Source organism: Arvicanthis niloticus, chromosome 2 (assembly GCF_011762505.2).
Source record: "Arvicanthis niloticus isolate mArvNil1 chromosome 2, mArvNil1.pat.X, whole genome shotgun sequence".
In the NCBI taxonomy this organism is placed as follows: domain Eukaryota; kingdom Metazoa; phylum Chordata; class Mammalia; order Rodentia; family Muridae; genus Arvicanthis; species Arvicanthis niloticus.
This window is the reverse complement of record NC_047659.1, coordinates 91,980,637-91,995,768: the sequence shown is the minus strand read 5'-3', so window position 1 is coordinate 91,995,768 and position 15,132 is coordinate 91,980,637. Positions and strand designations below refer to the sequence as shown.

Here is a 15,132-nt window from a genome sequence, read left to right as displayed (position 1 = left end):
GAGAGAGAGAGAGAATTTTTTAATAGAAAATGCTTATTCTTTTTTTTTTATATTTATCTGTTTAACTTCCATTGCAATGATCAGCAAATTCAGAAAACAAAAGTGTTCAAAATATTTTTGCCCCTGGATACTTTGATCATATCACACTTGATTAATTTTTTAATTAATTTTTTTTATCTATTACTTTTATTGTTTTATAGTCTAGTCATTGTCCCCTTCCAGGTCCACCATCTCACAGTTCCTCATCCCATTTCCACTCCCACTCACCCCCTCCACCCCACCCCACCCCCAGCTCCAAGATGTCCATCCTCTCTCCAAGACCTCAAGTCTCTTGAGGGTTAGGTTAGTCATCTCTCACTGAGGCCAGACCAGGCAGTTCTCTGCTGTATATGTGTTGGAGGCCTCAGGCAGCTCGTGTATGCTGCCTGGCTGGTGGCTCAGTGTCTGAGAGATCTCAGTGGTCCAGGTTAGTTGAGACTGCTGGTCTTCCTATGGTGTCACCCTCCTCAGTGTCTTCCAGCCTTTCCCTAATTCAACTACAGGGGTCCCCGACTTCAGTCCAATGGTTGGGAGTAAGTATTTGCATCTGTCTCAGTCAGCTGCTTGTTGGACCTCTTGGAGGACTGCCATGCTAGGCTCCTGTTTGTAAGTACACCATAGCATCAGTAATAGTGTCAGGCCTTGATGCCTCACCTTGAGAATGGATCCCAAGTTGGGCTGGTCCTGACCACCTTTCCCTCAGTCTCTTCTCCATTTTTGTCCCTGCAGTTCTTTTAGAAAGTAACAATTCTGGATCAGAGTTTTTGACTATGGAATGGCAACCTCATCCCTCCCCTTGATGTCCTGTCTTTCTACTGGAGGTGGGCTCTACGAGTTCCCTTTCCCCATTGTTGGGCATTTCCTCTAAGGTCACTTCCTTTGAGTCCTAAGAGTCTCTCACCTCCAGGTCTCTGGTACTTTCTAAGGGTCCTCCAACCCCCACCCCCACCCCACCCCTAGGTTGCATATTACCATTCATTCTGCTGGCCCTCCGGGCATCTCTCCTATCTTCCCCCACCATACCTGAACATGTTCCCCTTTTTTCTTTTTTTCTCCCCTCTCCCTCCCAGATCCCACCCTCCCTTTGCCTTTTATGGTTGTTTTCTTCTCCCTCCCAAATGGGATTGAACCTTGCTTGAGCCCTTCTGAGAAAATGCTTATTGTCATTTTGGTTATTAGACCATATTCTTTAAATTAGAAGATCACACCTGCTACACTAACCCCAGTAGAATCTGTATGACAAGTTCCACAGACTGAGGGGAAAACTTCAAAAGAAGGAGGTGTCCTGGGACCGGTTGTGGAACTCTTGCTAGGAACACAAACATTGAGCCGTAGCTCTCATGGCAACTTACCCATTTTAGTTTCTCTTATTCCTTTTCTTATTTACATGTTCCTGTTAGCCTAGGCCAAGATCTTAAGCAAAGAAAATGGGTAAGAAATCATCTCTTGAGATGGGGTCACTAACATGACCTCGCCTCCAGGAAACTGATGCTTTACTTTATAGTCATTTACATGCTACATAATAGTATTATGATAAGTAAAACTTAATATGGCTACAATAAAACAACAATAAAATTTCAATATGGCTACACACGTGTCATCAGAGGAGGGCTTTGGTATATGGTAAAAAAAAAAAAGCCTTACATAAAAGGAATTAAAATAGTTTAAATTTGTGCATTGAAGATTTATAAAAAATCAGGTATTAGATGTTAAATAATGGTTGATTATAAAGATGAATTAACCTGCTCTTGGCGATCAGCCGCTAGCCTTGGGTGACGGCCCCACTGAATACATCCTTTTAGAGTTGAATGATTTTTATTGTGTCAAATAATAATGATAATGCTACCTGTTCTATTTGTGATTTATTGAATATATCTTTTTAGAGTTGGTATGCTTGGATGAGTCTCGTGCTTTGCTGATTGCTCTCCTGTATACATCTCCTAGGAGCTGTAGTATTTGATTTTTCTATGTATAAGAACCCTTGCTTGAGAGCTGAAAAATACACTCAGATTCAAACTGCCTCTGTGTTTCTGTTTGTCACTGCCAAATCCTTACCCACCTAGCTTTCGAGGACCCTCATCACAGGGACTCCCATACCCTACTGGGGTGGTCCATGGTACACACCTTACACCTTACGCAAGAGCTTTACTGTTTCAGTCAGAGCATTTTATAATGTAGTAATACGGTGAACGGACAATTTTGCAGGCATATCACAAGACTAAGACTGTACTTGATCTTATTTCACAGGGTCGGAATCTGGCAGATCTTCGACGTAGCCAATCCCGGGGCACGTTCACTGTCAGCACTACTCTTCGTCTTGGGAAGCAGATTCTGGAGTCTATTGAAAGTATACATTCTGTGGGATTCCTTCACAGAGACATCAAACCGGTAAGGGCCTTTTCTATTCCAAATGCTAGTAGAAGACAAAATGTATGGTAAATGTAGTTTTCTGTATATGTTGTGGTTAATACAGATAATATTTTTGTTTCCCTATTGCCCTAAAAGTAGAAATAATTTATCTCTTAGGGTTTTGGTTTTTTTTTTTTTTTTTTTTTTTTTTTAAGCTAGAGCTTATTTTCAATAGCTTTTCTCATACCATAAAATGTTGCTTGCCAACTAAATTAAAAATATTTTGCTGGGCAGTGGTGGCGCACGCCTTTAATCCCAGCACTTGGGAGGCAGAGATAGGCGGATTTCTGAGTTCGAGGCCAGCCTGGTCTACAGAGTGAGTTCCAGGACAGCCAGGGCTACACAGAGAAACCCTGTCTTGAAAAACCAAAACCAAAAAAAAAAAAAAAAAAAAAAAAAAAAAATTATGCTTGGGGGCTGGGAGATGGCTCAGTTGTTAAAGTACTGAGGACTTGAGTGTTGAGTTCAATCCCTGGAACCCATGTTAGTTTTGGGTTTTTTTGTTTTATAAATGGGCGTGGTGGTGTGTGCTAGTAATCAAAGTGCTGAATAGGTAGATCTCTGGGGCTTGCTTGCCCTGCCAACTGTAGCCTGCTTGAGGAACTGTACCTGAGGTTGTCCTTGGTCCTCACACACACATTCACACAAATTGTGTGCTTGCCAGTTATTATTAGTGTGTTAGCATTGCTAATTATTCAGCCTTACGTATAAATCATTAGTTTGAGTTGTGTGTTTTCTGATACCAGTTATTCATTTTGTCAAGATCTTCTCCTAAGGGCTACTGTGGAAATAGGATTTGTCTTCCCCTTTTTTGTTCTATTTTGCTTTTCTTAAAAACCGTTGTCTCCATTACTGAAATATGCTTTTCTTCCCTTTTATCTGGTATTTTATTCTTCATAATGAAAGATGATCCATTTCTGATATCCCACATTTATAAATTTAATTGATGTTGGTACATTTGAAAACTATAACCACCTGTTAATTATATCATTTCTAAAATGAGTTTACATGAAAATGGAAACTAAATTTTTTTCAAAGTGGGTTCTTCTTCTAGAATTAGAACCACTCTAAAGCTAGAAACTGGTTATTATCTAATATGACATTTAAGTAAAACAGATTTATTTTAGGTCAGTTATTTAACGTATGGGGATATTGATTCACAGATTGACAATGTAGAGTCATCTTTTTAACTATAGAGTATTTTACTGTCATTCGGTGCCTTTCTCTGTCATTATTTGAAAAACTTAACTTTCCATTTATTTCATCAGAAAGCTCCAAAGTAAAATAATACTTTTTTAAAAACAATGACATAATAGCTTGCATTTTACAATTATAGATTCCCTTATTTGCATATATATCTTTCCAAATTTGCGGTCATTTGACACATTACATAGCCTTTAGGTTTTGGGGTTGTTTTGTTTTGAGGTGGAATAATGTAATTAAGGCTCGCTTCTATTTCCTGAACACTGGAATTAAAGGGGTATGCCATCACACCTAGCTACACTGATTTTTTTTTTTTTTTTTTTTTGAGAAAAATGTAAAATGTTTTCTTTCTTGGTCTATTTTGGAATGTTTCCCTGAATTGTATTTTTAATTTTAGTGTGACTCAGCTTTATGATTCATATAGGAAATTTTTTTACCTATTTGCTTAGTCATTAAGATAGGGTTACACTGTAACTTGCTATATAGACCAGTCTGACCTTGAACTCAAAGAGATCAGCCCAGCCTCTGACTTTAATACTGAAATTAAAGGTATACACCATCCTGACCAGCACTTATACTTAACTAAAGATTGAGAAACAATACAAATTCTTTTAGGTTAATGTGCATTTTTTCCCCCATTCCTAGCTTTCCTTGTTTAGGAGGTTGGGTCATCACTTAAGCAGTAACATAGACTAGAATTTCAAGGGATTCTAGTTCTGATTTTAATTAGGTCATTATATGTAACTATAAAAACATTTAAATTTATTTTTGCTCAGTTTCCGTGATGGTAGACATTAACAACTCTTTCTCAAGTCACTAATTGTATTTACAAGAACATTCAAGTATGAAAAGCTTTAATTTAGCCAGGCAGTGGTGGCGCATGCCTTTAATCCCAGTGCTTGGGAGGCAGATGCAAGTGGATTTCTGAGTTTGAGGCCAGCCTGGTCTACAGAGTGAGTTCCAGGAGAGCCAAAGCTATACAGAGAAAACCTGTCTCGAAAAACCAAAAAAAGAAAGAAAGAAAGAAAGAAAGAAAGAAAGAAAGAAAGAAAGAAAGGAAGGAAGGAAGGAAGAAAGAAAGGCTTTAATTTTCCCTTGAGAGGTAGAACCAGCAACCAAATTATACTATATATTAATGCCTAGTTAAAAATTATAGACTTACAGTAGTGTATCTGAAACATGCTATAAAGTAGAATTCATGAAGGGTAAAATATAGGCAGACTGAGTATTATTTCAATATGTATTTTCCATCTTTATTTTTTTCTAGTCGAACTTCGCCATGGGACGCTTTCCCAGTACGTGTAGGAAATGTTTTATGCTTGATTTTGGCTTGGCCCGACAATTTACCAATTCCTGTGGTGACGTCAGACCAGTAAGCTTTTTCATTACTATCTAATATTTGATAAACTATCATTTCTAGTACCACTTTAAAGAAATGTTAATTATGTATCAGAATGAATGATAGGAGGAGAAGATGAAGCTCAGTGAATTAAAAAAACACATGTTTGTTTGTGTTGAAGCCAGATTAGTAAATTATAAGGTTAAGAAACTAGTGTCTAGAGTTAGTTGCATTTAATCAGTAAGGGGCTTCAGTTTTAACTTTGTGATGTATTAGCAAAATGGTTTGTGATACATAGGAGAACGTTCTTTTCTGGTGAACTTGCGTATGGCTTAAAGTATGCTGAAGGCACATACCACAGTGATGAGGTAGGGAGATGGACATGAGGAATTTGATAAAAGGCCAAGTAGAGGGTTTTTATTAAACTTACCTCTTAAGATTTTTGCCAAAACTAGACCAGCAAAGACAAACACAGATGTCCTTTAATCAAGGCCAACTTAAGAAGAGACTTGAGAGGGAGTCTAGCTAGAGTCTTGTCAGGAGAAAGTCTCTCAGATGTAGTGCACCAAGGACATCTTCATCTCTTCACCAGCAGGCTGATAAAGCAAGCTGGAACATGCTCCAGTCCTGCACCTTCTCGAAAGGGAACTCCTTGGTGGGGCCCTGATGGGGAATTTAGTCATATGTTCCTGACTGCAGCAACTTGGAATGGAGTCACTTTAGTCAAGCTAGGCGTTGGGAGAGAGCAGTCTTGGTTTGAATACCACAGACCCTTACCTTTCTTATTGGATGTTCACAAATTTTCTTGAAAGTATTTTATTTGTTTGCCTTTAAAGCTATATCTAGGAGCTTACATGTTTTTAACTAATGTTTACTAACTTCCAACTGGGAAGTGGGCCAGGCAATTCTCCATATTGTTTTACTGGTACTCATCTCCCACTGTGACTTTTCTGTTGTTTATTTTAAACTTTTAGTTCATTTAACCTTGGTTTTTCATTGTGATTTTCATTTCTATCAGGTTAACTAGTTATATAAAAGTTAAAACATTGTGGTTTTGATTGAGCCAACTACAAACTAATTATACATACATATATGCAAAATTATATATGCAAAATTATAATTAAAGTTTAGGCATATGAGAATCTTTTTTTCTTTTAGAATATTTTTGAGACAGGGTCTCACTCTGTAGCTCTGGCTGTCCTGGAACTCACTTTATAGATCATATTGGCCTTGAACTCACAGATATCTGCCTGCCTTTGCCCTCAAATGCTAGGATCAAAGGTATGCACTGAATATGAGAATATATGTGCCTGGTAATTTAGAGAACCTTTTTCAGCCATAGTAATGGCTTGTATTAATATTAGCAAAGCAGGTGATCAATTTATAGTCTATTAGACTTAGATATACATCGAATTCCATTTCTAGATATTAGATATTAGTTTCTAGAACATTATCAAGGTATTATTGATTTACTCATAAAACATATTTAATGAACATATATTATATATGAATCATAAATCCAGGTACTGGGGTAACAATAATAAGTAGAAAATTTCAAGAGCCTTGCTAAGGTTATTTTAGTAAAAAAAAGATGACACACAAATAAGAAATTTTATTTATTTATTGTTGAGACTGGTTTTCAGTATGTAGCCTTGGCTGATTTCAAACTTGATCTTTTTCTTCTACCCCAGGCCTCTAAAAGTGCTGAAATGGAAGACATTTATACCATAGCTGGCCTAAATCTATAATTTTGTGCAGTGATAACACAGAGAATTCTGTATGTTGACATAGAGCTGGGCAGAGGACAGAAATAATTTTGGAGGTTTAGATTAGAGAGAAAGACCTCTAAGGAGATAATATATCAGCAATTAAATAAAATATGAAAACAAAGCTATGAGGCTATCTATAAACAAAACTAAGTAAAAAGAAGTAGATTAAGTTTCTTTAGTTGGGGGCTGGAGAGATGGCTCAGCGGTTAAGAGCATTGACTGCTCTTCCAGAGGTCCTGAGTTCAATTCCCAGCAACCACATGGTGGCTCACAACCATCTGTAATGAGATCTGATGCCCCCTTCTGGTGTGTTTGTACTTACATAAAACAAATAAATAAATCTTTAAAAAAAAAAAAGTTTCTTTAGTTGGACCTAATTGCAGTGGCCTGTACTTCCATGGGAGGCTGAGGCAGAAGGATTTAAAAACTCAAAACCTTCCTGGACTACAGAGTAAACTCAAGGCCAATGTGGTCAACTTAGACCTTGGTTCAATCATTGGATCCAGAAGTGGGGCAGCATTAAAAAAAAAAAAAAAAAAAAAAAACTAGTTAAGATTACCTAGGAAGAAGGTATAGCTAGACTAGGAAGGAGGTCTTGGGTCTGAGCCATTGGAACACTTGTTGGTGTTGTCCTCTGCCCAGCTCTATGTCAACATACAGAAGATTCAACAACACAGGATTCACTTGCCATTCCTGTTAGGTGTTACAGAGAAGTAACTGGGCACTGAGAACAGACTGTTGACTTCTGCAAGAATGTTTTAGTAGATCAATGAGAACCTAATTTTTGATTCCAAGCATTATGTAGGCCAGGCATGGTAGTGATCCAGCTCTTGGGAGGAGGATTAGAAGTTCAAGGTTATTCTCAGCTACAAAGTAAATTTAAGGACAGACTGAGATATATGAGTAGTATGTCGAATCCTTTGGATATATGCCTAAGAATGAATTAGTTGGATCATCTGGTGGTTCTAATTTTAGTTTTGGTGGAAGCTTGTTTCTGATTTCTATAGTGGCTGCAATAGGTTACATTCCCACCAACAGTAGATAAAGGGTTCCTTTTTCTCCCCTCCCCGGCACAACCCTTGCCAGCCTATGTTGTCTTTTTTTTTCTTGATGGTGTCATTCTTACTGAGGTAAGATAGAATCTCAGAGTCTTTTTAATTTGCATTCCTATGATGGCTACAGATACACCTTAAAAAAACTTTTATTTCCATTGTATTTGTGTGGATGCCTGCCTTGTGACCATGGAGGCCAGAAAGAGGGCGTTGAGCAGACATATGGGTTCTCAGCAGCCAGTATTCGTAACTGCTGAGCCATCTCTCAGCCCCATATTAAGCACTTGTTAAAATACCTATTGACATTTTCAGTTCTTTTGAAAGCCATCTGTACAAAGTATTGCCCCATTTATTGATTGGCAAGTAGGAATTTTTTCACTTAATATTTTTGTAATTCTTTATGTAGTCAAAATATTAGCCCTTTGTTTGAGGTATGGCTGCAGAGATTGTTTTCTCACTCTGTAGGTGTTGTAGGTGTCTGTTCTTTGTGTGGACTGCTCCTTTGCTATGCAGAAGCCTTTTGGTTTCATGTTACCCATGTGTCACTTCTTGGGGCCATTTCCTATGCTTGTATCTATATCCTGAAGTGTTTCTCCTGTGTTTGCTTTTAGCACTTTCGATATTTTGGATGTTATTATGTTTCTGTCTCTGTCATTGGCATTTTTCATTATAGCTTTTATAGTTGTTTTTCTTTGTGTTTCTTTTTTATGAATTTTTAAAAATGTTTTTAATTGAAAGAGGCTTACTTCACTTCTCCTCTTTCTTTCCTTCCCTCAGCCCCTGCCAGCTGTTCTCCCTCAAACCCTTGCCATTGCCCAACTCAAGGGTAGCCTTGAGATAGCCTCCTTTTCTTTGATTATATTTGTCACATACATATGTGTATGTGTGCACAATCTGTTGAATCTGTTTTTGTTGCTGTGTGACTAGGCTTCAAGTCTGGCCGCCTCTGCATTGGATAGCCAATAGAGGCTCATCCCTAGGAGAGCAGTCAGTAGTTGCCTTTGATTCGTTGTCTGGGCTGGGAACCCTGTGAAATATTCCCATTCCACTTTATGTGGAACACCCATTGATGTTGCTGCTGTTCCAGTCTTATTTATGTAGCCATCTTTATACAGGGCTGCTTCACAGCCTACTTACTGGTATTCTGACTCTTCTATGATACTCCATGAGCCATAGCTGCAGAAGCTGTGTTGAGGATGCGTCCGTCCGCTGAGGTTGGGATTTCCACCATCTGTTAATCCCTAGTCTTGATTCCTAGTTCCTTCCATAGCTCTAGAAATTACAATGCAAGCTGCCAAGGGAGGGAAACAAACAGTCCTACCCAGCTGCAACACCATGGCAATCACCATCACCATCATGGCAAGATATGCATAAGGGTATGAGAACTGGCACTCACATGTCAGTGGCAACCAACAACTGCCTAATTGGACTTAAGGCCCACTCAACAGGAAGGAAATCATTCCTACTGGAAACCTAGTCAGTTTCCTGGGCTAGTGAGGCTATGGACCCTAAAAAAAAAGAATTGATTACTGCCACTTTGCTAGACCAGCAACCCTTTTTATTGCATTCTAAATCTTGTCTTTAGACCCATAGGTAAGTGTAGCTACCACTCCTCATCAAAGAAGCTTCTCATCTCTCTCCACGTGGTCATGGCCGGCCTCTACTTCTCTTCTTCCTCTCTTCCCCCCACCTTTGCCCTATCTCCTGAATAAACCTTCCCCCCGCCCCCTTGGAAAAAAAAAAAAAAAGAAGCTTCTCTTTATAGCAAATGGAGAACATCACAGAAAACCACAGCTGAACATAACACTTTGTATATTTGACATCTTGACTGGGATATGCCAGAAGAGGTTCTTCTCTGGACACGTCTATATGAAGTTCATAATACTTCTTATGTTTAAGTATCTTTTTCTTTAGGTGAAAGAATGTAGTCAAGGAACAATGTTCTACATTAGGACGATTAATACTTCTGAGTAGGTACCTGCTCTAAGCAGAGGTTTTAGTTATAGGAGCTAGTCACAAGAAGCATGAATTGAGGTGACAGTCTGAAGAAAAGCAAGCATAAAGTTTTGAAATAGAAAATAGTGGGTGATAGAAGAAACTATAGTAGATTTAAGAAGGCAAGATATAAAAAGTCATGTAAGCCAAATAACATTTGGTCTTTATTTGGTGCTGTATTGTCCAAGGCTGTGATCATGATTAGCTTCATCTGTATTATCTAATATAAGTATCCAAATACTTTAATTTTAACATAAATTGCTTGTGTGGGTAAAGTACAGTTACAACCTCTTTCAAATTAAGTTTGAATAAAGTACCCAGGATATAGTGAGATTGGTATTTCAGGTTATATAGTGATTCTTCATAGTCTTGCATTTATTTGTACCCATGTGTCAATAATGTGTATGCTGTGATTTTGTTATTTGGCATGATTCTGGGTCAATGAAAACATTTGTTTTTTTTTTTTAATGTCCAGAGCTGTGTATATTTTATAAACACATCTATCTGATGGTGTGTGTGTGTGTGTGTGTCTGTCTGTCTGTCTGTCTGTGTCTGTGTATTTCTTGGTATCAAACCAAAAACCTTGCACATAGAAGGCAGTTGTACTGTCACTGAGCTACATCTTCCAAGTTCAATGCTAATCATGTCATCATACTTTAAAGTGTAGATAAATGAGCCTGTGAGATGGCTCAGTAGATAAAGGCACTTGTCATCAAGCTTGATGAGTTGATTTCAATCCTCAAGACCCGTATGGTGGAAGGAAAGAACCAGTTCTTAAAGCTTGTCCTCTGACATCCACACTCACATTGTAATATTTGTCATCCCCTGTCCTGAAACTCAATCAATCTCTCTCTCTCTCTCTCTCTCTCTCTCTCTCTCTCTCTCACACACACACACTCACTCACTCACTCACTCACTCACTCACTGTCTCAATAAATAAGTTAATTAAGTAACAAATAAATAGAAATTAAAGATATAGATAGAAGAGGACCAAAGTAAAATAACTAAAACATCAGTGTTTTAAGTTGTGACTTAGAGATATTTGTTCTCTAGTGTTCTACAGCTTCACTATAAAATTACTATAAATAACATTTTATTATGACAATAATATTCTACCAATGCTTTATGTGTTTGTCTGTGTTAAAAACTGTTCTGCTGTTGAAGTTTTGACTTCTGTGTGGTTTATTGTAGCCTCGTGCTGTGGCAGGCTTTCGAGGGACAGTTCGTTATGCATCAATCAATGCTCATCGGAACAGGGTATGTATCTGATCCAGGGTCTTTATAACTGCATGTTCATGGCTTGCATTAGACCAACATCTTCATAGTTCAGTTCAAAGGCATAAAAAGTGCTCAGGAGCTGAGTGTTCCTTTCATAGTTACACATTTACCTGAATGGTTGTTGTAATTCACTGTTTTATATAATGCTGATGTTAAAGGAATCCATAATACTAATTGATAGTAAGATGTATAGTAGATGACAGATATGGGCAGCTGCATAGAAAGTGAAGTTGCATTTGCTAGAAACCGCAACAGCTAAGTGTGTCTGTTGGGAATGTGTCTGTTTAATTATGTATTAGTATTGAAAATAAAATATAGATGTGTGAAGAAATAAAATACCTGAATTCTGTTCTAAGAAATTATTTGTGGGTTGGGGCCATTGAAATGGCTTGTCAGGTAAAGGTTCTTAACTGCCTATCCAGACAACCTGAGTTTGATGTTTGGAATCCACATAGTGGATGAAGAGAACTAACTCTAGCAAGTTATCTGATCGCTGCATGCTTACCATGGCACATAAGAACCCACACAAGCCAGGCAGTGGTGGCGCACACCTTTAATCCCAGCACTTGGGAGGCAGAGGAAGGTGGATTTCTGAGTTCGAGGCCAGCCTGGTCTACAGAGTGAGTTCCAGGACAGCCAGGGCTACACAGAGAAACCCTGTCTCAAAAAACAAACAAACAAAAAAAAAAAATACAAAAAAAAATTGCAATGCTGGCAATAAAGTCTAGGGCCCTTTTCCTAGTAGGCAAATAGTCTACCATTGAGCTACATTCCTATCATCTCTCTTTCTCTCTCTTTTTTTTTTTTTTTTAAGATTTATTTATTTATATGAGTACACTGTAGCTGTCTTCAGACACATCAGAAGAGGGCATTGGATCCCATGACAGATGGTTGTAAGCCACCATGTAGTTGCTGGGAATCGAACCTATGATTTCTGAAAGAGTAGTCAGTGCTCTTAACTGCTGAGCCATCTTTCCAGCCCTATCTCTTATTTCTTAAGGCACTATTAATTAGTAAATTGTTGATTGTATTGTCAGCATCTCTTGGTTTTAGAGGGGTTTTTTTATTGGTTGATTTTTGAGATAGGATTTCTTATGTTTTAGTCTGGCTTCAAACTTACTACATATGAAGGATAGTCTTGAACTTCTGACCCCTCCCGTCTCCCTCCCGTGTCCAGGGATTATAGCATGCACTGCCTCACCCTGTTTTATGTGGTACTGGGTATCAGACCCCAGGGCCTTATGCATGTTAGGCAGTTATTCCTCCAACTGCACTACATCTCAGCAAGCCTATGTTGTTTATGCTTGTTGGTGGTGGCTGGGTTCTGTGGTGTTGAGAATATAACCCAGGTTCTTTCACACACTCGGTGAGCACTCTATCAATGAACTACATCTCTAGGTAGCATATTTATATCAAAACATTTCTTGGTATATATATTGTGCATTTGGATTGATATGTACCTATGCAGACATATAGATGATTACCAGATGATTTATGGGAAGTATATTTAATGGCTTTAAGCAATGTGATGCACTCAAAAGAATTGGTAATATAATATGAATGAATTTTCTTTTATTTCTCAAGGAAATGGGAAGACATGATGACCTTTGGTCTTTATTCTACATGTTGGTGGAGTTTGTGGTTGGTCAGCTGCCTTGGAGGAAAATAAAGGACAAGGTAATTTTGACTCATAAGGTCAATTTGACAGGGGAAAGAATAAAAATTTATCCTTAATCTGGGCAATTGATGGTGCACGCCTTTAATCCCAGCACTTGGGAGGCAGAGGCAAGCGGATTTCTGAGTTCAGGCCAGCCTGGTCTACAGAGTGAGTTCCAGGACAGCCAGGACTACACAGAGAAACCCTGTCTCAAAAAACCAAAAAAACCTAAAAAAAAAAAAAAAAAAAAAAATCGCACATATTCCTTACATAGGTATATAATTTTTGTATTTGAGTATTAGTTTAGTTGTAAACCCTACTTCATGTTTTTAGGAAATCCATTTATATATGAAATTAAACTCTGAACAACTTCATTATATCACAATATATACACTTTCTTTGAACTAATATTAGAGAGATAATTATGATTTTTATGTATATTGAGAATAGATAACATTTTATAAGAACAGATTTTTTTCTGATATGAATTGTAGATTTTTTAACTACTAGTTTATTTTGTTTGGAAAACTAGAAATACTATGTTGATGAAGGAAAGTAGACCCAGTTTAAAGAACTCTAAGGGACTAACAGTTCACTGGCACAGACTCCATGTTAATGTTAGCTCTGTGTTACATTATCTTCCCTTCCCATTTTGAAGCACTGTATGTAAAGCCATTCGTGAGCACTGACTCTTGCTTTGTACTTTATAGCACATTGATTCCATAGCCTGCTTCACTCTTGATGTTGTTAATTGTCAGTGTGTAATACATGGCTTCCGAAAAAAAAGCTGACTTTGGTTCCTGTTCTCTTTTCCTTCCAGGAGCAAGTAGGCTCCATTAAGGAGAGGTATGACCACAGGCTCATGTTGAAACACCTCCCTCCAGAGTTCAGCACCTTCCTTGACCATATTTCCTCTTTGGATTATTTTACAAAACCAGACTACCAGGTAACCATCTTTATGAGTTATATACATTGATTTTTCTTTCTGTTAGCCTTTGCTTTTACTCATTATAGATTTAAGAATGGTAGAATTAAGTTTGAAAGGTGCCTAGAGTAACATTATTTTAATATAGTCTAAGAATTGTGAAATTAACATGATGATGGTGGTGTGGAATGTGTGCAAATGTATGCGACAGAGAATGAGAGTCAGAGAGTCCTTTGGATGAATTTACTTCATTAGTCAGATTTATTAGGTAACAAATTTTTCATTTCTTTACATGGTTTACCTAGTTTGTAACTTGAGAGGGGTGTCAAATGACCCCTGCTCAGCAGTTATCTAAGATCATTGGAAACACAGATATTTACATTATGATTCATAACAGAAAAATTACAGTTATGAAATAGCAATGAAAATAATTTTATGGTTGGGGTCACCACAACATGAGGAACTGTGTTAAAGGGTTGTATGCAGCTTTAGGAAGGCTGAGAACCACTGATGGAGAGCATGATAATAAATTTTATAGCAGTTTCTTGACTAGAAGAAACTGTACAACTAGATTATATATCTGTTGAAGGCTATCTGTGCTGTTGGCTGGCAGTCAGTAAATGTTACTGGTTTTGTTCATCTATGGCCACTGAATTAATTCTGTAAGGTAGCAGTTAATGAGCCTTTCCAAAGTTCAGCCAAGTTTGCCTTAAATTGTCTTTGTTATAGAGAGAACCTCGTCAAAGCTTAATGCAGAAACAGTTGTACTCCTGAAAACATTAATGCAGCCTCACAAAGAGTAATAATAACACATGTTAGAATATAATTTTATTTCCGCTGGACTGCTGCTTGCTGTTGAAAGTTAAATTTTAAAGTGTTGTCAGTGTTCATGCCTATCCCGGACTGAACTTATTTTCATATAGTAATTATTTCTTTGTGAAATTACAGCTGTTATTTAAGGTATAGACAGAATATAAAGCAGAGAAACAAACCTTGGGTCTGAGAGACCTAAGTGAGCAAACTTTTTCCCATATGGCTATTGATATAATAAATTACACAGATTGTCTAACAAATTGAGATAATATTGTATTTGAGTTTTTCCAGTGTTGGTTTTTGGTGTTTGTTTTTGAAACAGTCTTAACTATGTAGTTCAGTGGCTTCAGATTTGCAGTTCTCTTGCCTCAATCTTCCATAGTGCTGGGATCAGACTGTTGTTGCCACTATATCCAGTATCTTAGTTAGGCTTTTATTGCTGTGAAGAGACACTGTGACCACTGCAACTCTTATAAAGGACAATGTTTAATTAGGGCTGGTTTACAGGTTAAGTCCATTATCATCATGGCAGGAAGCATAACAACATCCAGGCAGGTTTGGTGCTGGAGGAACTGAGAGTTCTACATCTTGTTCCAAAAGGCAAACAGAAAGAGGAAGGAGGAGCCTCAAAGACCACCCCTACAGTGACACAC

At 37.8% G+C, this 15,132-nt stretch overlaps 1 protein-coding gene across 6 annotated transcripts in view; it reads left to right on the top strand.

Moving 5' to 3' along the window:
- The window catches only part of Ttbk2 (tau tubulin kinase 2), a 118,451-nt gene that overhangs the window by 63,598 nt on the left and 39,721 nt on the right, over window positions 1-15,132 (top strand). For all 6 annotated transcript variants that reach the window (XM_076929549.1, XM_034494055.2, XM_034494054.2 and 3 more), the window contains 5 exons: window positions 2,287-2,427; window positions 4,919-5,023; window positions 10,998-11,063; window positions 12,669-12,761; window positions 13,562-13,687. In XM_076929549.1, the coding sequence (XP_076785664.1) occupies window positions 2,287-2,427; window positions 4,919-5,023; window positions 10,998-11,063; window positions 12,669-12,761; window positions 13,562-13,687 (531 nt within the window). The remainder of the gene's footprint in view (window positions 1-2,286; window positions 2,428-4,918; window positions 5,024-10,997; window positions 11,064-12,668; window positions 12,762-13,561; window positions 13,688-15,132) is intronic.